Source organism: Neltuma alba, unplaced genomic scaffold (assembly GCF_004799145.2).
Source record: "Neltuma alba isolate B1F8T4 unplaced genomic scaffold, ASM479914v2 tig00011754_pilon, whole genome shotgun sequence".
Lineage (NCBI taxonomy): Eukaryota > Viridiplantae > Streptophyta > Magnoliopsida > Fabales > Fabaceae > Neltuma > Neltuma alba.
In genome coordinates, this window is record NW_021636382.1 from 16109 (window position 1) to 40840 (window position 24732).

The 24732-nt window shown below is 33.4% G+C and overlaps 2 protein-coding genes across 3 annotated transcripts; both read left to right on the forward strand.

The window, feature by feature from the left end:
* Positions 1-6833: 6833 nt before the first annotated feature.
* LOC114717556 (pre-mRNA-splicing factor CWC25 homolog) lies at positions 6834-11102 on the forward strand. 2 transcript variants are annotated; one of them, XM_028902741.1, is made up of 4 exons: positions 6834-7059; positions 7403-7544; positions 7669-7836; positions 10023-11102. In XM_028902741.1, the coding sequence occupies exons 1-4, from the start codon at positions 6872-6874 to the stop codon at positions 10791-10793; spliced, it is 1269 nt and encodes a 422-aa protein (XP_028758574.1). In that variant the 5' UTR covers positions 6834-6871; the 3' UTR covers positions 10794-11102. The 2 variants fall into 2 exon arrangements, with proteins under 2 accessions (XP_028758574.1, XP_028758575.1); XM_028902742.1 differs by having other exon boundaries at positions 7672-7836.
* A 1595-nt stretch (positions 11103-12697) lies between these two features.
* Positions 12698-15237, forward strand: LOC114717555 (aspartyl protease family protein At5g10770-like). The gene is made up of 2 exons (XM_028902740.1): positions 12698-12856; positions 13460-15237. The coding sequence occupies exons 1-2, from the start codon at positions 12784-12786 to the stop codon at positions 14749-14751; spliced, it is 1365 nt and encodes a 454-aa protein (XP_028758573.1). The 5' UTR covers positions 12698-12783; the 3' UTR covers positions 14752-15237.
* The last annotated feature ends 9495 nt before the right edge of the window (positions 15238-24732 follow it).

Here is a 24732-nt window from a genome sequence, read left to right on the forward strand (position 1 = left end):
AATTAGTGAAAGTGTCAATATGTCTGTCAAAAGTCGCTATCAACAGATTCTTTGGAAAATTTGAACAAATTTTGGAGGAAAAGCGTTATAACGAATTGTAGACAAATTTTAAGGCACTTGACAGGTTGCCAAGGTTGATATTGCAAAGTTCAAGTATGCTTCATCAACTTGTTGAGGTCTATAGTCGAGCTATTTTTGACTTGTTCCAATACCAATATGATCTACATGATCCTACATATACAAAAAAAGAGAAAAGAAAGACAGATCACCATGAATGATGATAGTGTCATCGTGTTTGATTATGTGATTACCATGGATGATAGTAAACAAGAGCATAGTTTGACATTCAAACCTTCCATAGAGACAATCACTTGCACTTGTAAAGTTTGAATGAGTAGGCTTATTATGTTGTCATATATTAAGGGTATTGAATTAACATGATGTCAAATTACTCCCCTAAAAATATATAGTAAAGAGGTGGATAAAAAAAGCACGATGTGGTGTTATGTATAATATTAAAGGGAAAGAGATTGAAGTTGATCCTAAACTACAAAGATAAGCTTGGTGTAGACAATTATGCCCCTTGTTAAATTAGCTAATGATGTATCAGAAAGTCCAAAGACATTTGTTCTTGTTCATGAAGCTGTGTTGGAACTAAGTAAGGAAGTGACTAAACTTCATATCAAATATCTATCAAATGATAGTAATGGTGATAAGGACAGTGTGGAGAATCATACTAGCAGTAATGGTGGCAAAGTTGTTGGATTTAAAAAGAGATATAATAGAAAGATAAGTAAATGGATAAAGAGTGGACTTAAAACCTCCCAAAGAAGGAGGAGAACAAAAACCTCTAAAAAGCTTCCTCAAGCTTCACATGTATACTTTTAACAAGTTTAATGTTTTACAAATGCTTATTATATATTTATTATTTATTTTCAAATTTGTTTCGGGGACAACATAGTCAAACTTCAAAAAATCTAGGATATCAAATCAAGTGCATCATGATAATATAATGTTGGATAACTCTCAACTAAGTTAAATGACGTTACATGTTGGACAACATAATGAACTAATTTGTTTATCTCAGACATGCATATTGAGATGATATTTCTATTTCTTTATTATAGGCACCACTTGATTGCAACATCATATCACTTGAAGCACTGGGTTTTAACCAAACACAATACTCATAACTACAAAGAAAAATAATAATGGAAAAAAATTTAGTCATTTTTGTTGAATTTTGAATTTTTTTATATAGATTTGTCTCATCTCAAGACAATTGACAATTACAGTACTCTCACTCATTAACACTACAAAGTTATGTTGTGTTTCAAATACAGGTCCAAGGATTGATTTAGATCCTCATATATGAAATCTCCATGTCAATTTATTTTACCCAGCCCTTTTATATAGCATGTGACTTCTTTTGGATTGCTCTCTTTTGGTTAAGCAAACTCATCATTTTGTTCTTTTGTGTTGCTCTCTGTTTATTGGTCAACCATCATGTCTTTTCAAATGATGTAATCTGAGTTGCTTTATTTTTTGATTAACCTTGCTTATTGTTCATGTAAACTATTGTCAAACAAAGGCAACAAACAATTACTCGTTTGTATAGTGATAGAAACAAGTGCTTATCAAATGGCTATCATTATGCTATCTACCAATATAAAAAAATGAATCAAAATATTGTACAAAGATACAATTGATGACAGTCTATCGCTACTTGCAGCACCTATAATTCCATTCTACTAGTTCTAGAATTATATATTGATCATAACAATTATATAAATTGCACAATGTCACAGCATATAATCAATAACAATACCCCTGATGAAGGACAATTAAATGGAAAGTTTATGGTTACATATTTATTTAATTTTGCTGAAAAGAAATAACATTACAATCCATCAAATGATTCCAATCAAGGTTCTAAAAAGAACTTTGCTATGAACATCAATTCCACATAAATGAGAATCAGCTCTAAGTCAATGTCACCCTTGTTGAAATAGTTAAAATAGCTGAACTTTTTGGAATTTTTTTCCTAAGGAAAAAAGCTTTGAAAGTTGCTGAATAAGGATCTCTTATAGTTGGCATTTATCAAAGAGGTGAAGGTACGTATGAGTGAACAAATCAGCATTTGTCAAACATTTGATATTTTAATTGGATGAGTATATAGAAATTAAATTTTATCACTCACTTGAGGACATGTAATGTGTTATGTATCAATTACTTCTGCAGATACATCATTATGAATGACCATGAAATGAACATCTACATAATAATAAACATATTTTTAGCACTCCCACCAAAATCACAAAGAATACACAAGTTTCAAAATGAGAAGCCACATAATTCTTCCCATAAGAAAAAATCTAAGATGTTAGCTTATCCACTCAATGATCTCTAGATCTCTATTGGCACCACTTTCTAGGAAAGATACCAAAGAATCAACAATTCTTGACAAAAGGCTAGTAAAATCAAGAGGCACAATGATTAAGCAAGCAATGTAAGAATATTAGTGAGAGGAAATGTACAAAAATTGACACTAAAAGTTATTCATAAAAAGCAAAAAAAGAGATTTATAACTAATATCACAGCCTATTATCAATAAAAGAACAAGAACCTAACAGTTAAAGTAAACTATAAAAGACAAAAGCGTTATAATCATAAGAGCATGCATATATTGAATTAAATCCAGTCCAAAAGACAAGCAACTCACAAATCACATTCCTTCAGGAGATCTCTAGATAAGGCTACAATTACCCTGCATAAAAAAGACTTTAAAATGCTTACTTCATTAACTTGATAAACCCCTGTAATAAAGTAGGATAACTTAATTTGGTGTTTATGAAGCATGATTGAAGTAACCTTCAAGAAAAGACTCGACGAGGCATGGAGAAGAAACGTGAGGAGATAGAATTCAAGTATCATATGGCTTGTCACGCATACCTTCTCCTTCCTCTTGAATCAGTGAGAGAGGAAGGTGTCCCAAAGATCAAAGCTTTGGAGTTGGTCACTGTTTTGATTCGGCCGTTCAATAATCTCCAGGTCGACGGGTTTGTGAAACACACCACCTGCAGCCACTAATGATCTGGATAATGGAGGACTGAGATTTTGTTTAATAGGATAGAAATGGCATCATTTAAGGTAAAGGAGGAAAGTGGATCGAGAAGGCAGCAGAGAGAAGCTAAACAGATATACTATTGGGTGAGCCTTGTTCGTCATTATCCCTTTTTTTATTTCTTTTCTAAATATTATTATAGCATTCTATTATATATTAATAGGGGGAAATTATTTATTCTGTCGATTCACACGCGTATATGGGCTTATTGTTGGTGGTAGTTAAGATCGTCATGCCACCATATGAAAAAGCAATTGCTTGTGCTTCTTACTTCTCGTCATAGAGACGTGTCATTGGAATATTTCTTGCATGTATTACCTGATTAATGGAGAAACAGAGGCAACGAGGAAGGAGACTAGAATGATACAAATGTTAAGGTTTATTTTGTCTGGAAAATTTTTACTCAAAAATGTTGGGTATCTGAAAATTTTTTTTAGTATAAGTTTGTCCCAGGATTTTAGAATTATAACAATATTGCCTCTTATCATTAGAAAATTAATGTTGACTACTAACATTTTTAGCAGTATAAAATAACAATATTGTTATGATATTTTAAATTTTTGAGACAAAGTTGCATTAAAAAAAAACTTTTGAGTACCCAATACTTTTGAGTTAAAATGTATGAGACAAATTAGTACTTTAACCCTTGCTACCAATGACTAATGTAAGTATGCTAAATTGCTAATTCATACCAACACAATCTGTTGGTTGAGGTTATAATTGACCCTGCAAAGTGGAAAACACACAAGTTATGAATTTGTCCGTGCCAATGATTGATTATGTTAAAGCCCTTGATTGGTGTTACTGGTTACGCTCATCAGGTTTGGCATTTTAGTCCCAGGTCTTATGCTGGCCACTTTTAACAGCAATGTGCTATACCAGCATGGATGGAATTGGAACAAAGTTACTATTACGGTCGATGATGAAATATCAACGAGGGATAGAGGTGGCAGAGACAATTAAAAAGATGATTCTTTTGTTATGTACTTTCTAAGGGCTTCCTTCTGCTTGCATTTCCAACTGTGATTGGGAGTACTTATAATTTATGTCTCTTTTGAGTAACATATATATACTTATATATATATACACACACACACATAACTTCATATTGCTGCTTCATGTCAGTCACTAATAATCATGATATATAAAACACGCGTACGGCATTTTTAGAGCAATGAAATCTTAGCTTTATATACATTCTTCTTTTTGTCTATTAATTCTTGTAGCGGCCCGCCACCAATCCAGTAATTGTCTTATGCAGACTTCTACACAGCGTCCGATTCTCAAACTACGTTTGATCAAGTGATGCGGGTTTCGTCTTATGACAAATGTACCTTCCAATTCATCACATGTATCTTTGTTGGGAGAATTACCATCAAGTCTGACTAGGGGATTTATTTATCATAAAATTCATTGATAAATAAAGAGTAAATAATAACAAGTTTTAAAATAAAGAATAACAACATATTTAGATTGCTCATTTATTATTAAGACTTTTTAGTAATTAAATTTTTTTTTGGATTTCTTAGTAATTCTCTCACCTTTATGTGACAAAAATCTTGTCTACTTCCCCACTCTGGAGGTGTTTAGATAAAACCAAACCATGATTTAAAGAATAGCTTATGAAAAAAAGTAATTTTTTAAAATAGATTTTGAAAGAATAGATTTTATGAAAAAATAATAAAGTAAAAGTGTCTGGATAGTTGTTATTACAAGTACTTTTTATATATACAAATTACTTAAAAGAATATAAATTAATATAATAATTACATAAAGAATATATTTTCTAATAGATTTTTATTTGAAGTAATAAATTTGTAAATAATATATTTTTTGCCAACATAATAAATAATATGTAAAAATATAATTAATAAATAATTAATATGTATGTATTTATACAATATAAGATTATATATATTTTTAGAAAAATGATTTTTTTTGCCAACAAAAAAATATTATTTTACCTTTTTAAACATGAAACCGGTCTTTTCACAACTATTTTGTTTAACAACATACTACCTCCAATCTTTAATATAAAAACTATTTTGATATTTAATTTAATTCTAAATATAAAATTTCAACTCATTTTGTTTCTCATATTTATTTATTTTTTAACTAGTCTTTATAATAGTTGCACATGTTAAATATTTCATCAAATAATACTTTTAGCTAGTACACATGATTAGAAAGAGTATTTTAGGTAATACAATACCAATTTATTACAAATAATTAATTTAATTAATTTTTTAATCTAATCAAATTAGTTAACTAGCTCATATATTAAAGATCATAAGTAGTATTACCATATAAAAAAATCAGATCATATTTTTAAAAAACAACATTTTTTTTTTACCTTTTATGAAACCATAATTTAGGTGGGTCAAATCATTATTTTGGAGCAAATCATAATTTCATAAAAATATGGAATATTTAACAACTTTTTGAATCCAATCATAGTTTGGATTCCAAAAATAATTTTCACAAGTTTGCTAAACACCCTCTCAGTCTATAAAATCGCTCACTAGTCACTTTTATTTGAGGTGTGAGATTAGCCTAAAATGTACCCAACAAACGCACAAGAAATTAAGGGTGTGTTTGGGTGACACTCCAAACCATGGTTTGGAGATCCAAACCATGGTTTGGGGTGTCAATCACCCAAACACCCCCTCTAAAAAACCAAAACCATGGTTTTGGGTCAAAACCATGGTTTTGGAAAAAGCAAAATTTTTTTGCTTTTGGAGAAAAAAGGGAGAGTGTGAAAGCCTATATGATATGTATCTTGTTATTTTTTTTATAAACATATTTTTTGATAAACATATTTAATCTTATATTTTATAAATATATATACACATTAATTATTTATTAATTATATTATCTTATGTATTATTAATTATGTTGGTAAAAAATATATTATTAACAATTTTATTTCTTCAAATTAAAATATATCATAAAATCTATTTTTTCTGTAATTATCATATTAACTTATGTCTTTTTTTAAGTAATTTGTATATATAAAAAGTGCTTCTGATAACAACTATCCAAACACTCTCACTTCTCAGAATCACTTTTTTACAAAATCTATTCTTCATAGAATCTATTCTCCCCAGAATCTATTATCCAGAATCACTTTTTCAAACCACGGTTTGGTTTTATCCAAACACACCCTAAGTCGAAGAGATTGAGCTATTATTATGATATCTGTGCTATTGAATAATATTATAATTGTAATATCATTTTCTTTTTTCTTTGTGCAATTTCACTTATCATCTTTAATTATCTTTTCTTGTGTAATCTATTAGAGACCATCTGTGAATCCTCATTTTTTTAAATCTATATTTATAATATTTAAAAAATGAATTTTTGGTAGTTGAAATTTATTAAAATAAACTCATAAAAATATCTCTCTATGGGATGATTATCGTTGGAATTGGTTTATCATCGCCGAGTCATATATATATATATATATATATATATATATATATTAAACCAATTCCTAGTGGTGGCATGCAATTTAAATGCTAATTTGGTATATTCACGATTTCGATATTAGTATTCTACTGCCGCATCGCATCGCATCGCATGGTTGCTAGTTAAGATGAATTATTAAGGTGGTGCCTTGGCTCTGTTGGGTGTTGGGTGCTGGGTGCGCCGTCTGTACTGGAGCGAAGCTCGCGTTTGTGATCTCTTCTTCAGCGACAATAGAGGGAGCCAAGCAGGATATTGTGGGGAAGAGAGAAGAAATCAAAGATGGCGCTGAAGTTTCTGAACAAGAAGGGGTGGCATACGGGGAGCCTAAGGAACATCGAGAACGTGTGGAAGGCGGAGCAAAAGCATGATGCCGAGCAAAAGAAGCTGGAGGAGCTTCGTAAGCAAATTCAAGAGGAGAGAGAGCGTACGGAGTTTCGTCTTCTTCAGGAGAAGGCTGGCTTGGTCCCGTAAGTGTTTTGCATCTCACTCTATTTATGCTGTTATCTTTTTTCCTGATTCGATTTGATCTGGTTTGGATTTTCCTTTGGCGGTCAGGGTTAGTTTTTTACAAGGGTTGTAGATGTGTATTATTTTTTGTAATTCCTTCCTTTCAGTGCCGTTTCTTCTTGATTTCTTCTGATTTTTTCTTTTCTGGCCTCGCTTGGTTTTCGATTAGGGTTTTTTGATGTCCGGTGCGGATTTATTTCCTTTATTTAAAAAGACACTTTTCTGTGTGGGATATTTAATCCTTTATGCATGAAGGAACCTTTTTTTCTTATCAAGGAAATATTTTACTGATTTTGATTGCAGTAAGCAGGAGAGATTGGAGTTTCTATACGATTCTGGTTTATCCGTAGGGAGGACTGAGAATTCTGAAGGATTTAAGGCCCTCGAAGCTTTCCCGAAGCCCGATGCCGGTGACGCACCTTCTTCCTCGGCTTCTGCATCTAAGGTATTTGATGTACTTGATTGAATTGAAGTCTTCCTACAGTCAGTTTGTGTTTTCTTAATGTATGACTTCTTATGGCCAAAAAAATGTATGATTTCTGATATTTTCGTCTTTGATGGATCTGTAGCAGCAGCAAACTGCTCCTGGTGCTTTATTTGAGGACAAGCCTCACTCAGCCAATGATGTTTGGAGAAAGCTTCATTCTGATCCATTGCTCATGATTCGCCAGCGTGAGCAGGAAGCACTTGCAAAAATAAAAAACAACCCCATCAAGATGGCCATGATTAAAAAATCAGTACGTAATCTTTTAGACTGGGAGCACTTTAACTGAATTGCTGAAGAACTTAATTGCTTTGAAATATTAATCATCTGTCTGTGACTTGAGCCGTATTGCTTTAACAGTTAGCTGTTTATAAATGACACTCATGAACAGTTTTACTAGATGATTAAATGGGAGCCAGGGGGTACGACTGACTTAGTATTTAATTATGGTCCTGATCATGATTTGTTGATTATGATATTTTCTGGTTAGGATTTGGTTGTAAATTATTAGAATTGATAGTGATTGATCGCAAGTAATTAGGGGGAATAGTTTTTGTAATGACTAGTGGGATAAGGCTTGGGAGAATTACTAGGAGGTGCTGAGGCAAGAAAATAATTACCAAAAAATCCCGGTTGTCATTTCTTATGCTAGAACTTGCATTGTATGATGCTCTGTTCTCACTAAAACTTTTTAGTAATTATGTGCCTACTTGGGACTTTATAGCAATTCTCCCATAAGGCTTTGTTGCTGCTGCTGCTGTTGTATTTCTTGCTAATTTGTTTTCTTGTACTTGTATCCTCAGTATAAGAGGCTCTTGCAGATCAGTGCTCACTAACTACATTTCTCCCATATTCTTTCCTCTCATATCTCTCTTATTCTTTATACTCTCCCCTACTTTTCATTAGCCAAAAAGAAAGTGGTTGAGAGAGGTAAAGCTGTGCTACAGATTTGGCTGACCATTATGTATGCCATAGCTGAACATTTATTTATTGGTTTTTGAGAAAATGTAGGTTTAAATACCAAAGAATAAGTTTTATTTTTCCCCCCCTTAGTGTCTTAACCTTCTCAACAACAACGACAACAAGTCTTATTCCATTAGGTGGGTTCGATTATATAGATCACATGACGCTAATATGCTCTATCTGCAACCAAATCCTTAGTCGGTCCCAAATCCGGATAAAAGAGGAGGGCTGTGTTAGGCTTTCGATAGTCAACATAAAACTTTGTCCAATTTTTATGAACATTTATTAACTCTCTCACATGGGCAATATCATTCTGTTTCATTTTAGTGCATTAAATAAAGCTCTTCCACATGCATGTGCAGGCGCACAGACTTGGTGATAAAATTTAAACATGCCATGCATTACGCAGGTTACAGACATGTGAGGGGTAAATATGTCAAGAAAAATCTTCTTTGATACGAATTGAAATTTTGGTTGAAGCTTCTTGGCTTGAAAAGGCTAGTGATGCAGCCAAAGCCTTTTAACGGAGTCTACAAAATTAGCCATCCTAAGTTTTCTTGAATCTGCTTTCAGAGAGACTAAATCTTTGGGAAAGACATATCTGTAGTAACAGACCCAAACTGAGGTCTGCCTTGATGTAGAACCTTTAAAACAAACAATATTATAGGACAGACACTAGTGGACTCCCTCAAAGAACAAATAGGAGCTGTTAGTGGAATTTTGGTAGCAGTGCGGGGAGTCAAGGCTGGATCACTGCTTAGGGAAATATCTGAGGGGAGAGAGACATGGGAAGGCTGTTCAGGGAAAACTGTGAAGGGTGTAGAAAATGGCAAATTTGAGGTGAGAAAGGAGAGTGGGCTAGGCAGAAAATAGGGTATCCCTGTGCGAGGTTCAAGCGCTCAAAGTTCTATTTGAAATTTTTATTGCTTTTCCCCCCCCCCCCTCTTCATTTTATCTGTTTCCTAGTGCAAGTTCAGAGGGAAATCTATGTTGTTTCCATCTGCGACTTGCATGTGTAGCTTCTGAAATTTGCTTTTTAGGTCATTAGGTCAATATCCTGTATTATTACCCAGTTGGGGCTAGTTGGCTCATGGGTCTGAGTTGGTACTAAGTGGTTTTACCCCTCATGAGAAACTTGGATAGGACGGAAAAAAAATGGATGTCTGTTTTACATTGTGGTCCTGTTTCTTTGGTTTGCCTAGATCCGTATAAATGGTTGAATGTCAGGTATGAGTTATTTCAGACAGTGAGCAGTGTTCTTTGGTTATATGGTGTAGCTCTTGGGTTGTGAATTATATTACTTTTATATAGAGGTTGGAACCCCCCTCCAAAAAAAAACAAAAAACAAAAAAAAATGAAAAGAAAGACAGGAATAAATTCTACCTCTGGTCCTCGGTAGTAATAATAAATATATGCTTTGTTTGACATTATGTTCGACACATGACCCTTCCTAAATTGTCGGTGGCAACTTTGCAGGTTAAAGGAACAGAACCTGAAGGGAAAACTCGTGACAAAAAGGAAGGAAAGAAGCATCGTCATAGTAGTTCAAAGCATCACAAGCATTCATCATCAAGACACCAGTCTGATTCCGAAGATGACACTTCGGAAAGGAGAAAGAGAAAGACAGGTCACGGTTATAAGCAGCATCATAAAGCCCACTCAGATTCAGAGTATGATTCTGGTGAAGAGGAGGGGAGAAGAAAGAGGAAGCACAACGAAGATAGAAAATACATAGAGAAGTCCCCCAGTCACAGTCCAAGGCAAAGAGGTACAAGAGACTATAATAAAAAAACTGATGACACATATTATAGCAAGTCCAAGTCAGAAAGATATGCTTCAGATGGTCAGTCAAATGGTGATACCTTTAAAAGTGGCAGGGAGAGTGAGCGGGAAGATAGGAGCTTCATTGATTCTAGCTCTAATAGATCGTCACAGTATAAGCGAAGAAATGCAGTACCAAAACTTTCAGGAGAAGAGCGAGCTGCTAAACTCAAGCAGATGCAATTGGCTGCTGAGTTGCATGAAGACCAGAGGTGGAAACGGTTAAAGAAGGCAGAGGAGAATGATGCAAAAGAAGTCATCCAGAATAGTACATCTGGTGGTAGGAATTTTTTGGATGCAGCGCACAAGAGTGTCTATGGTGCTGCTGAAGGTGGGAGCTCATCAATAGCGGAGAGTGTCCGCCGTCGGACACATTACTCTCAAGGTAGGTCCGAAGCAGGTGAAGGCAATGCATTTAGGCGCTGATGTACTTGAATTCTTTTCAGCTTCTCCAAGAAGCAGAAGTTTGAATCCTAAAACAATTCAGCTAACCAACCCCACCTTTTGGTGTGATGCGCTTGGATTTTGAATGCTGTTATTGCCAATCATAGCTATCCACGCGGTCTTTTCAGGCTCGGTCATGTGATATTATCCCTGTATCAATCTGTAATGCTGTTTAATGTGAATTTATCTTGATTTTGGAAGATCCATGTTTCAGGGGAATATATGTACAACGGTGTTTAAGGTTTTAGGATTTATTTACATAAAATAATATGATAGGATTCATCTTGAAAATATTGGGAAAACAAGTAGAGTATATCGTATGAGAAGAAGTGATTGAAACAGATTTTTAACAAAACAGATATAATATCGAGTAGCTTATAGCATCTCTTCTATGTCTAAGTGCTGGTCGGAACTGTTCATTCTCATGCTATCTTAGTACTTCATTATTAGCATGATTTGAGAATATATCAAGTTAAAAGTAAAATTATTCTAAATTTTAATCATTAATGGTTACTACCTTTGATTCTAGATATAATATATAATTTGAAGAGTGAATCATACTATAAAATAGATATTTTATTTAGGACTAGATGTAGTATAATTTTCCTATTAAAAAACAACCTCGGCATACTTTTTAAGGAGATATAATTATTAACTAAATTGAATTTTAAGTACTTACGTGATATAAGTATTTTACACCACAAACTGCCACAAACATCTAATCGGTTAAATCATAGTTGATTAGCCCGTAAATCAGTGTCCTAGACATAAGAAGTTGAGTTTTATAATGTGTAAAACTACTTAAGAAACCGTTGGCCAGAAGAAAAAAACGGCTATTCAAGAAACATAACCTAATAATATAAAGGTACTCAACAAAACATGAAGCGGATAATGACATGAATAACCATATATGACTAAAGTTCTAATGTGGCGAGTTGTCTTCTACTTCAGATTATATACAAATAATTTAATTTCATAGTAATTCTTTTTATCTCGATTAATGGAAGTATAACATGCAAGATTAAATGAACTTCTATAAATTATTTTACACATATCGAATCAACTAGCCCCGAAAATAGATGGCGTTGAAACATGCGACCTATACCCAAACGTCGGGACAAATGCCAAGCCCCGATAAGTAGGAGGGCACGGGGATCGCTGCAAAACTCTCTTTAAGTTAATTTTTTGAATTATAGATTATAGGCAGATAACTTCCAGATATAGCATGATTTTGTTAATGAAATACCAATACATATATAATATCAAGTTTTAAATCAGTTAATCATGTTTTCTTTATGTGATGGTAATTTAGTAGGTGTAGCAAGGCAAGGCTAAGGGGCCATATACGTAAATGAAAGCTTGAAGGCCCATCTATGCATTATACAGTTGCATGTCTCCATCCGTCTTGTTAAAATGAATTAATCAATTAATTAATATTTGAGAAGAGAAACCATTCGCATCCGTTTGTCATCGACTTCCAATAAATGCCAGCCTGCCGACACACCCATACCCATTTCTTCCCTTAATTCAATTTTTTTTTAATTGAGTTTTTCATCCTCCTGTAATAAATCTGGAATAATTCAACAATTCAGATGATAATTCGCCTAAAAAGGACCCCAAATGTTTAATCAGTGCGTCTTACTTTCAATATCTGAATTCTATACTAGCAATATTTTTTAAAAAAATAAATAAATGGAGATCCACATTCAACACATTTATACATTATTTTCATAGTCAACTTGATTTATGTATTTTTAGTGGTTGGAGGGACAGAAAATAACCTCTAAAACCGTGGCACTGAACTAGCTTTGTGGTTGCGGTACTGTTTCTTCGAGTTGCATAATTAGTAGGACAAAATGTCAAATCTTCTCAAAGGTAGATAGATAGACTGAATGTAACATGTGAAGGTGAGAAGACACTTGGAAACTTGCATAAGTTCAATCTCTCAAAACCCGTGAAGAACAAAACAAACATGGAGTTCTTCTTCTGCTTCCTGCTTCTCTCTGCTCATCTTCTGCTAGCATCTTCCCTTGTTCAATTTCAAGGCATGTCTCTTTACATAAATCTATATGCTTTCCTTTCTCCACACACACGTACACACATATGCAAATCTCTTATTTGTGTTTCTCTGAGCAACACTCATCTTGGGAAAGAATGTTGAATTTTTGAATGTTTCTTGACGCAGTACTGCTCTTTTAAATGGCCCGCTTTGCTAATAATGAATTGAAGTTTAACTATCTGTTGTTTGTGTTCTTATGGAGAATTAGCAAAGGCTTACTCTTATTATTGGATCACGAAGAACTACCACAATTAAGTGCTTGTTTGTGTCATTTACAAGAATAATATCTGCAATATCTGATTGGTGATAAAAGGAGAAGTTGCGTTTTGGTTTTTCCTGAAAAGTGAAAAGTAAGGCTCTATTAATTAGTACTTGAAAACTTGATTTTGTTCATGTTTCATCCTTCTTAAATAATAAAGTCATACTGTAAAGTCTTTGAAAGAACATGTACTCAGTGAGATTGAAACAAAATCAAAATTTGCAGCAGTAGCATGATGTAAAAAGAACAAATAGGTGGGGTTTTACTCTCTTCTTCATTATTATGCATCTTATAAAAGAATATTGAACTTGTAAATTGTTTATTTCGCAGATAATGGCCTGACCCCAAAACAAGTTAGCATTCACCTTGAAGTACACCATGGTCAGTCTCAACTCAACCATTCCACAACATCAAGTTTGGAATTTTTTTCACCCAAAATCCTTGAAAAGGATGAGCAGCGAGTCGAGGCGATTCGCTCAAGATTTTCCAACAAGAACTTGAGCAACATCAAGCCAGAACTTGTAAGCACCCCATTGAAATCAGGACTGTCTATAGGGTCAGGCAATTACTATGTGAAATTAGGAGTTGGGACCCCTCCTCAGTACTCTAGCCTTATTGTGGACACGGGAAGTTCTCTCTCATGGCTTCAGTGTCAACCCTGTAAAGGTTCTTGCCATCCCCAAGTTGACCCTTTATTCAATCCTTCCAGATCCAAAACCTTCAAGAAATTCCCGTGCTCTTCTCCTTCATGTTCCTCTCTTAAGGAGTCAACCCTTAATGATCCTGGTTGTGAGGTTGGATCTGGTGCTTGTGTGTACAGGGAAGCATATGGTGATTCCTCATTCTCAATTGGTTATTTGAGCCAAGACGTGTTAAGCCTAACCCCATCAGAAACACTACCAGGTTTTGTGTATGGTTGTGGACAGAACAATCAAGGTTTGTTTGGAAAGAGTTCTGGTATTCTAGGGCTAGGCCATGATAAGCTCTCTGCACTTGCACAATTGTCCACTAAATATGGTTATGCCTTCTCATATTGCCTTCCCACTTCTTTCTCTGCCTCTAAACCTTCAAAAGGAGGCTACTTGTCCATTGGATCCTCATCATTGGCAAAATCACCATTCAAGTTCACCCCAATGGTCAAGAATCCGAAAATCCCAAGCCTATACTCCATTGACTTAACCGCCATCACGGTGGCAGGGAGGCCACTTGGCATCGCCGCCTCAAGTTACAAGGTCCCAACCATCGTAGACTCAGGCACAGTCATCACAAGGCTACCTATGCCAGTATATACAGCATTAAAAGAAGCCTTTGTGAAGATCATGTCCAAAAAATATAAACCCACAGAAGGAATTTCCATACTGGATACTTGCTTTGAGGGAAGGGCCAAAGAGATAGTGAATGTGCCTGAGATTGGGATGATATTTCAGGGTGGGGCTGCCCTACCACTTAATGGACACAATACCCTTATAGAGCTTGATGAGAAGACCACCTGTTTGGCCATTGCAGGTAGCTCTGGGACTAACCCCATTGCCATTATTGGTAATTACCAGCAACAGACATTCAATGTTGCCTTTGATATTTCCAATTCTAAGATTGGATTTGCTCCTGCTGGCTGTGAATGATCAGAATATTAGTTAGGTTACAGCGTTTAGATTCTCTGCAGGGTGCTGTGCAGAGCCTCTACAACAGAAAATCAACGGCCCTGAATTGTTCAACTGATCCAACGGTTATTCCAAGTTGTTCAGTGTAAATCATCAAATCTGTCAGAACAATGTTGGCTGGTAGATGCATCTGTGCAGGCTCAACACCTCAGCTGTGCAGCGAAACCGAACGTCCTAGCATATTGTTCTGTCAACTCGTTATATTATTATTATGAGCCAGTAAGAATCACTAAGGTTTATGCTTCATAATGTGATCAGATCTACGAACACATTCTCTTTAATGAGTGAGTTTCCATTAATCTGTGCATTGTATCAGTTTGATGTATTCTTCACTGTGAACAAGTACGTATTATTTACATTTAGTTTGAGAAGCTGTCATTTTGCTGCAGTGGTGTTCACAATATCTTAGTTTGTGGTTATTAATAAAGTAGGTCGATGTTGAGTAAATGCATGTTGTGTATCTCTTTTAATTTCTATGAATAAAAAGGCATTCTCTTGTCACCAAATGCAACAACTTCTTGTTCTTAGAAAATTAATAACAGCCACAATTTCTAAAAATACTATCTGTTGTCACTGTTGAATACATGTTAGTGTTTTTGGATTTTTTTTTGCCAACGTTTCTTTTTGGATAATTAAATTTAAGTCAAGTTGCTTATATTCATTAGTCCAAATTTTTCAGTCACACTTATTATTCTGTTATTTTGCTGTGTTTCATTGTTAAAATGCATATGTGCGCTTGTAAATTCACCTATGAATATTTGTAAATTTCTGTTTCAACCCTTATAATCTAAATTAATATTTATGAATTTTCATATAGACACTTGTTATTTTCCTATTGTTAATTGTTATAACATACATACATGTACTTGTAAATTTACTTATGAACTTAATCTAATATATATATGTAAGTAATTTTATCTAAATTTTGTCCTTGATTTTTTTTAATCGAAAATTTTGGCTGAGATATGCTATAAAGTCAACTTCCTCACCTTAAAACCACAAGATCTGCATGCGATAAATTAGTTGGAAGAAAAAGGCGGTTACTTTCTGTTTTTGTGACATAAAGTTGAACTTTGACTATAGTTTTATAAAAACATTTTAAAGATGACTTTGTATTAATTACTTTTCTTAAGAAATGCAGGCAACCCTATATAATATTTTTTCAAGGTTTATATTCAACCCCCTTTAATGATTTAATCTTTGACATTAAACCTCCTGTTATTATTTTTATCGTTAAGTTACTAACAGAAACTAATTATATACGTTAGACGTGGCATTTGGTATGGATTGAAAAAATTGATGTTATAATATATAAAAGAAAAAATAACAAAAAAAGACCGTCAAAATAATAAAATTGTACATAGGAACCCGTTTACAAAAATTATTGTCAAAACCCATACTAATGTTGTCAAAACCTATAATAATATTGTTATGGATCTTTATTTATCATTTTGCTATTTCGACGATCTTTTTTTACCATTTTCCCTATAAAAAATTATCCTGAACTCTAGAGCCCATTCGATCTCATTACTTTCCTTTCTGAGGATTGAAAAAAAAAAAAAAAGTTGTGTAGCATGAAGCAGCCTGGCATGTGAACCTAAACCTAATCAGAAAGTTCTGCATGTTACCAAAAACGGAAAAAAAAAAAAGAAAAAGAAAAAGAAAAAAATTCAAGTTACACATCAATGACTCAGAAAAATTACCCTTTCTCATTGTCATGTTCTTTCTTTTCGTAATATTGGCGTGATGTGCCTTTCATGAGGTGTAAAAGCTGGAATTTAAAATATAATTATTCATTTGTTTGAACTTAATTAAATATTTTTTGGCCCAAAATAAATCTTAATTGTAAACTTAAATCTAAAAAAAAAAATTTATACTGTTGTCTCTCAAGAAAAACAGTGATATTTTTTTCAGGTCTCAACAGTGTGACGATTAAATTTGCATGTGTTACATACTGTATATAGTAAATAATTTTCTTTTTTTATTTGGAAAATTTTTTATTCTATAATTTTCTTTGGCGTGTCCTAGCTCTTTTGGAAATAATTCTTGAGCGAAAATGTATTGAAATTTTTAAATAGTAAATAAGTATAAGGACTAAAATTATTGTTAATTTCTTCTATTTTTTTAAATATAAAAATATACCTAAATAAATTTTAAAAAAAAATCAAGTAGTAGTATTCTTAAAACCCAATAACAAGTTTCATAAATTTAAAAATAATTATAATCCATACCAATTAACATAAAATATAGAAATTATAAAAAGCTGCATTATCTACGAGTTGTTGGGGGCTCATTTTCAATGTAAAAAGCATATTTCTTTTTTTTTAGATTTAAGCTTGTTATATATATATATATATATATATATATATATAAATATGTATATATATTATATAAAAAGAGAGAGGAAAGCGTTGATTGGGGTGTGAATGTGATTAATTTAAGAGGGAATTAGGTGAGCAATGTCAAAGATTGAACCTTCAACCCATGCTGGGGTCAGTGACACCCCATATTTCTATTTCTTGTTAATAATTAAATCATTTCATATAATAATATCCTGTTCTTTCCATTCACATCATCCTCTTCCAAATGCTGACTCTTTCCTCTCCCCAAACTTGCATCTTCACCAAATTAAAATCACCAAAAATGGCAGACACTGCACAACCACCCCACAATCACTCCTACGCGCAGTATTTTCCTACATATCATGTTCTCTTACAACAATATCGTACTTTCCCGGAAAACCCGCAAATATATTCAGCTTCTTTCATCCTGCTTACATCGAGCCATGAGCCCCCACCCTAACTCATTCTTCTTCCCATAACTTATCATAAACCTTGTCACTCTCAGCTGTCAAATGATCCATTAATCAAATATCTCCAGGTGTAACGCTGGATTTTTGCCTTCTGGGCATGTCCGAAAAGTGAAAATGTTTCTTTCCTTTGTTTCAGATTCCTGCAACTCTGCGGATTAAGCAGCTCTTAGATTTCAGTTCTGTATTATCTGCAGGCATACACTTCTGGGTTTGCCCACCAAGTGTTGGTAAGAATTACCCTCTCCAATTTCTACCTTTAATTGCTTCATTTGCCCTTCAATGCCTCGTGTATGTTTATCTTCTTACCCAAAAATCACTCCCACTTGTCAACCAAAACACTAGTTGATATAGTCCGAGATCGATCTGGTGTTAGAAAACGAGAGAAAAAATCCGCATCATAGTGCTTTTTCATTCCAAATGACCAACTCTTTCTCCAACTTCTCTACTGTGGTTGGCTGTTGAATTTATTAAAATACAACTAATCCTAATTAATCACATTATTCGTCACTTGTTACTGTTATTCTTAAGAGAAGGCAAACACTGGACTATTATTTCATTCAACATGTTCTAGCTCTCATAACAACTTATTTACCTCAGTTTTTGATGTACTTGTTACAATAAAACTCGTAATAATCACTATGCTATTACATCCTCTTGTAACTTTATGTAACAGACATGTTTCCATTTTTTAAGTTTACTGTCCGCTTCATGCTGCTTCCCCCATTTCAGGTGTGCCTTCATCTCCTTCTTACCATGGGATGCATCTCTTCCAAAGTAATAGCCCGATCATTAAGTTTACATGAAGAGAGAAACGTGGGAACGCAGAGAACCAAATCTAATAGTGGCATTCCATTGCTGGAAGACATAATCAAATCTGCTCAAAGTAGCAGCGACCAGTACTTTGAACTGGTTTTGCATTCTAGGAGTTTTGGTTCAAATGCTCCATCAAAACTGACTATGAATGACGGAACTGACAGTTCTGAAACCACTGTCAAATTGGAGATGTCCACAAGTGTAGAAGATGACGAAGAAGGGAAACAGAAAATTGTTGATGATGATCAAATTGAGAGATCTAAAAGTTGTCATTTGATTCTTCCAGAGCATGTTTTGTCTTCTCTTGTTCGGGAAAATTCATCTGGGATGGAAAACAAGCATGAGTTGGCCAATGACTTTTGGCTCAGCAGTGCTGGCTTCATCTCTAAAGCTGAAAGATCTGAGCTCAACTCTCAGTTAGATCCAAAACTAATCAAAGGAAACAAACATGACTTGAACTCCAACGGGGATGCAGGAAGTAGGAGTTTTCACACAGTGGAAGAATACGATGATTTGGTCAGAAAGCTATTGTTGTCCAACTCCCTCGGGTTGACTGAGAAAGATGATACTTGTTCTTCAGAAACCACCATAGACCTTGTGGTTTCTGAGTCTGGATTCTCTAGCGCAGCCATTAATCATATTGAGGATAGAGATTCTGTCATTAAAAATAATAGCAGTTCAGATATAATGCAGGCTAAAACAATGGTTCCAAGTGAGAAACATGATGTATCCATTGAGAAGGGCAACAAGAGGAAGGCTATTGCGAAGAGGCTAGAATCACTTAGAATCCCATCACCTAAGAACATACAAGTTCCAGCCATTGCTAGTCTCAGAGAATGGATTCCTCCTCCTGTTAATATATACTCTCCTGGATCTTATGTCACCCCCAAATTTGGAAGCTATTCTTCTTTAACGGCTGCTGGTAGGAAGGAATGTGAATCCAGTGAGGATAATCCTTCTGTCTTCAGTCCTGAGTTGGTGTCTGAACAAGAACAGAGTATGCAGGTACTTGAAGCAGAGGAAGAAAACATTCTGAAACAGATGGAAAGTTTGGAAGAAAACGATGGGAAAATAATGGATCCTCAAGAGAGGCATCAATAGTTGCAGGTGAATGGTTATAAGAATATCTGCGTACGCACAGTTTTGAAGTAATTATTATCAATCTCTCTACGACAAAAATAACAAGTGAACACATGATTGAGTGTTTCAAAAAATTTATAGAATCTGATAATTACAAACATCTACGAAACTTTTACAGCTTACTATTCCAAGGTCATATTTGCTGATTTTTTTTCTTTTTTCCTTTTATCTTTTTCCAACTTTAGTTTACATTCAAGAGAATTGCCCTATTGCAACTTCTAGATGTGTATAGATATACACGTTTGTCTTGTTCATGTACTCTTCCGGTCTTAAATATAAAACTCTTTTTGTAGTGTAAATTACACTACAAAAAGGATCTTATATTTAAGACTGGAGTAGTATATCATACTCTTATTAGGAAAATGGTATTATTTTGTTTTAGGATATTCAATATATTATCATTTAGTACTTACCAGTTTTAATCAATGGACAAATTTCTAAATCCAACTTGATGAACAGTGCGGCTACAAGGCGTTTCACCGTACCACTGAGTGGTGACGCCTCACTCCCTTTGAGAAGCAACTTATTAACGAGTGTTAGGGCAGCTTATACCCTACCCAACCCATGATTTTGGTTAGAAAAAAATAGACTCTCAAAAATTATTTATATTGGATTTTTTTTTAACCAAAATCATGTTTTTCTCTCCAAAACTGTAGTTTTGAAGAGCATCATCTCATGTGTTTCTCAAGGCCTCCGCAAAAAATTATTAATATATTCATTGCTTTATTATGACCATTTATAAATTTTTGTAATTACTGTTGACCAATTCTATATATTATTATTGGATATAACGCCATCTGAGATTGGATAGATTACAAAAGGTGAACCCCCAAGGGCAAATTTGTATTAATTCATTAATCAAACTTGGGCTTTTATACCCAGATACTACGAACAGTATAAGATATTACCGAAATGCTACATGGTGGGAAATGTTTCCAGAAATATGTCATTGGAAGTCGTTTATAGTGAGAACGACTTTAAATTTCTAAAGAAGTCGTTTAAGCCAAGAATAATTTTGGGGATGTGACATATTTTTTAATTACAAAAATTGGAAGTCTTTTGTCGTGTGAATGACTTCAGTTTTGTCCTCATTGAAAAAGTGCTCCAGCGTGCCTAAGTGCCTTCCCCTCATATTTCCATCACTTGTACTATAGCTTGGTCAAATCAATTTGTAAGATTCGCCATGCGTTGTTCGTTCAGTTCTCTCAGCTCGTGAAGGCATAGTGTAAAGCTAAAACTTGAAGTGATAGAAGAAGAAAAAAGATCTATGGGAATAATAAGTGCATGATTCATATAATTGTTGCATGCTCCGATTTTTTTTCCTGTAGTTGTTTTCTTTTCTGAGTCCATTCTTTCCTCTTCCTCAGTCCATTCTTCTTCTTCCATAGACATTGGCCATTTCTTCTTCTTTCTCAGTTGTTTCCTTCCTCTTCCAATTAGATATTGGTGGTGTATGCTTTATTACAAGGGTCCCTTCAAGCATCTGCTTATTCAAGTATCACCTTAATGCCCCTACTTGGTCACAAGCCAGCGTCACCTAGCTCGGCTATTGGTGGTGTGTGCTGTATTGTGGTGTACTGCATTTTATTCCAGCTTGAAAGTTGATTATTGATCTGATTAAGGTGCTTTCTCTTACTTAATTTCTTTTTTAATTTTTATAGCAAAGTTAGTATATTTAGTCATGAATCTTTTGACACGTTGAGTTTATTATTAAAGATGAAGACATGTTGCTAATTTTCTTATAATAAAGAATAGAGTAGTACTAGTTAAACATATTATATTATTATTACGTAATTATATTCATAGGAGATATAACAACCTAAAAAGAAACTGACTCTAATGTGTTCAACGGATCCGCAATAATTTTAATGAAAATGCAGAGAAGGCATGCCTTTAACCAAAAAATATATATCTATTAATATCATGGATGAAAGTATGAAAATTCAAATGTTGCAGACGTAATTTTTTTGGCTAACTACATAGTTAATACTTGGTTTTCCTAATAATGGATTAAAAGAGGACATGAATAAATGATTTGAAAGAAAAAAGTAATTAAGATATAAATCTTTTAAGACTCAATTCTTTTAGAGTAAATTCCCAAATTAAAAATTCATTAAATAAAAAAAATCATGATATTAAAATTACATTTTATTTATTTTTTGACGATGTTGAAATCCAAAAAGGCAATAATATTAAATATGTAATAGTTATTAAAAAGAAATAAATATTCCCTCAGACTTTATATATTTTAAAAAATAATGCTAATTTATATTAGTTAAATTTCTTTAGCTAAAATATTAAATATTGATTTTTTTAATAAAAGAACGCATGTTTCATTTTCTTCTTGAAAGGCTTTGAATATATTTAATTATGTAGATTTTTTTTTACCTTATATTTATGTGGACTTGAGAACTTTGTTCAGTATTTTTTTCTTCTTGTGTTATATCATTAATTTTAAGATATTTAATATATTATACACGTAATTTCTTGTATTACATTTCATTTGGAGGCTATTAATTGTTTTATTAATAAAAATAAATTGATATGTAGTAGTATATGTAGCATATGTCTATATATATAGTATAATATTTAGAAAATAGGTATAGATTAAGATTTTAGAATATCTATGGTATAATATTTAGAATATAAGTGTGTGTAGATATTTTGAAAGATCAATTTTAAAAATTAAATATTTGTACTATTTTTAATAATTATTTTTATTATCTTATAAATAATAGAACATAGGTTGAAAAATAAAATATATTCATGGAGTATCCTGGCACAAAAAATTTGTAAACAGAGATAAATAAATAATTAAATTAAATTAGGAATCATTTTTCTATGATATCAACATTGTGGTGAGACCATTTTGTGTATTTCTATGATATGACTTGTTTTTGAAAAAAAAATAAAGGAATTGTGGAGTTAATTTATTTTCACAATTTAATTTTGATTGAAATAATTGTAATGGAATATTTAGGGAGTACAATGGATGATAAGAAGGGGTTTGTGTGTGTATTTGTAAATGGACAAATTTTAAACGGCCCAACCGATATTATATTTGAGTCTAATAGAATGAAAGTAACCGAAGTCGACCCAAATATTACCTTAGATAAATTGAAAGAAGTTGTTGGACGAAAGCTATGACTTTCTTCCAATTAAATTGTGACAAATCTAATGTACAGATATCATACATGCATAAATCCATCACAGTACCAAGCATGCGATTTGGGAAATGACTCAGATATAAAACAAATGTGACAAGTGACCGAAAAATTTTCAACTCAATTGACATGTGCAGAGTTGTATGCCAACATATGTAATATAGAAGATCATGGTCACGTTGAATCACAACCAATGGATAATTATGTTGGAAATACTCTACCATCAAGTTACAATGAGTTGAACATTGTCGAGTAAGGATCCATGTTTAGCAATCACATGAAAAATTTCTATCAATTACAACCACCCCAAGATGGTGCAACAATGGACCATCGTGTTCTCTTTTTCCAATAGAAGACATCATGGATGAACTTAAGGATGAGAATGAATATGATTCTTATGTAAATATTAGTGGTGGAAATGATGATAATGATAATGATGTCAACAACAATGAGTATGACGAGCAGAACAATCACAATGATCTTGCAACTACTTTTTTTTCACATATTAATGTTGAGTCTACTATGACTCTTGAGTTTAGTGAAATAGAAAAAATTCTACTTTTTAGTGATAATGAAGAGTTACATATTGGAAAGATGTTTACTAATGTCTGTGTCCTAAGACGTGCAGTCAAGCTATACTCTATTTGAGTTCATCACACATTTAAGGTCCATTATTCATGTAGCAAATATGAAGAATATCGATATATTAACTATGGAGAAAATTGCAATTGGAGAGTGAGGGCTTGCAAGAAGGAGAACAAAAACCATCTTTTTCCACCAATACCATCGTTTTCTTTTATACAACAAGTGTTACACAAAAATATCTTAATTAATTATTTATTGTGTTACCAAAAAAAATGTCTTATTTATTTCAGGCTGACATAGCAAAAGAGTTATATAGACGAGCGATTAGTTCTCATTCAACATGCTCTAACTACACCGATTTTTGAGAAAGAGTTGCTTGGGACCAGTTCAACATCTTACTTACAATGAGAGAACAACGACTTAACATGAACCCTCAGCGTGCTCCACCAATAGTTGATTTGCCTCGCCCACAAATTTCTCGAGATAGACCTCGCACGCCACGTGGCGGCTACTTGTTTACCCAGCCACTAATTCAAAATCAAAATATTGAGGGACAAGAGCCTCAAGTTTTTCGTCAGTCGCATTATATGCCAGCCTCATCATCATCCCCTATCACCTCTCATAATTCTCCTCAAGTTGAGCCTCATTACATATCACCTTCATTGACATCATTGCATTCTGACTCACCATATCCTGCTCAATTTCAGTCGTTCAAGTCATTATTTGATGATCCGGTACTATTTTCGGCTGAATACAGTGTTTCTTCTACTTTTGACCAAGGTGGTCCATCAAACGAAGCATTTGCCACCTGTCGGCAATCGATTTCTTTAGTTGAATCACCTTGATTTGATTTAAATACACCAACTACACAAATAGATAAGACACTTGAATCTCAAGAAGAAGTGAACATACAACAATGACCACAATGTGTGAGAAGGAGAACAAGATGTGGCACCAAAAGTCACTATTTGTTAGGTAAATCAATTTTTATTTTTTTATTAACCATTTTCTATTTAATATACCATAATAATTTCATAATCATTACTAGTATTATTATGTAATCATTAACACTTTCCTCTAATTATTTTCGCACAAATTTTAGTCCAAATGATTGCAAAATTATTGTCTAATCATTTTCATGTGTTAGGTGGGGAAAGAGGAGAGAAGGACGCTGAATATGGGTCGATGAAGTTGTTCTTGGAGTGGTGAACTTCTAAAGTTATTCACTCCAAAGTGAACTTTTATTGCACTTAAATTAAACCATGAAGCAAATATTTATGAACTCGCACCTACCAAGATCGATCTTAGAAGTTGTTCACAACAAGAACAACTTTAAATGTAGCATTTGAGGAAATAATATCCACTGTGTAGCATTTTGATATTTTCTTTCTACTGTTTATAGCATTGAGGTGAAAAAGTCACCAAACT

Coding starts and splice junctions, on each gene's coding strand:
- LOC114717556 (XM_028902741.1), top strand. CDS start 6,872: ATGGCGCTGAAGTTTCTGAACAAGAAGGGGTGGCATACGGGGAGCCTA. Junction 7,545..7,668: donor CCTCGGCTTCTGCATCTAAG/GTATTTGATGTA, acceptor ATGGATCTGTAG/CAGCAGCAAACTGCTCCTGG. Junction 7,837..10,022: donor TGGCCATGATTAAAAAATCA/GTACGTAATCTT, acceptor GCAACTTTGCAG/GTTAAAGGAACAGAACCTGA.
- LOC114717555 (XM_028902740.1), top strand. CDS start 12,784: ATGGAGTTCTTCTTCTGCTTCCTGCTTCTCTCTGCTCATCTTCTGCTA. Junction 12,857..13,459: donor TTCCCTTGTTCAATTTCAAG/GCATGTCTCTTT, acceptor TTTATTTCGCAG/ATAATGGCCTGACCCCAAAA.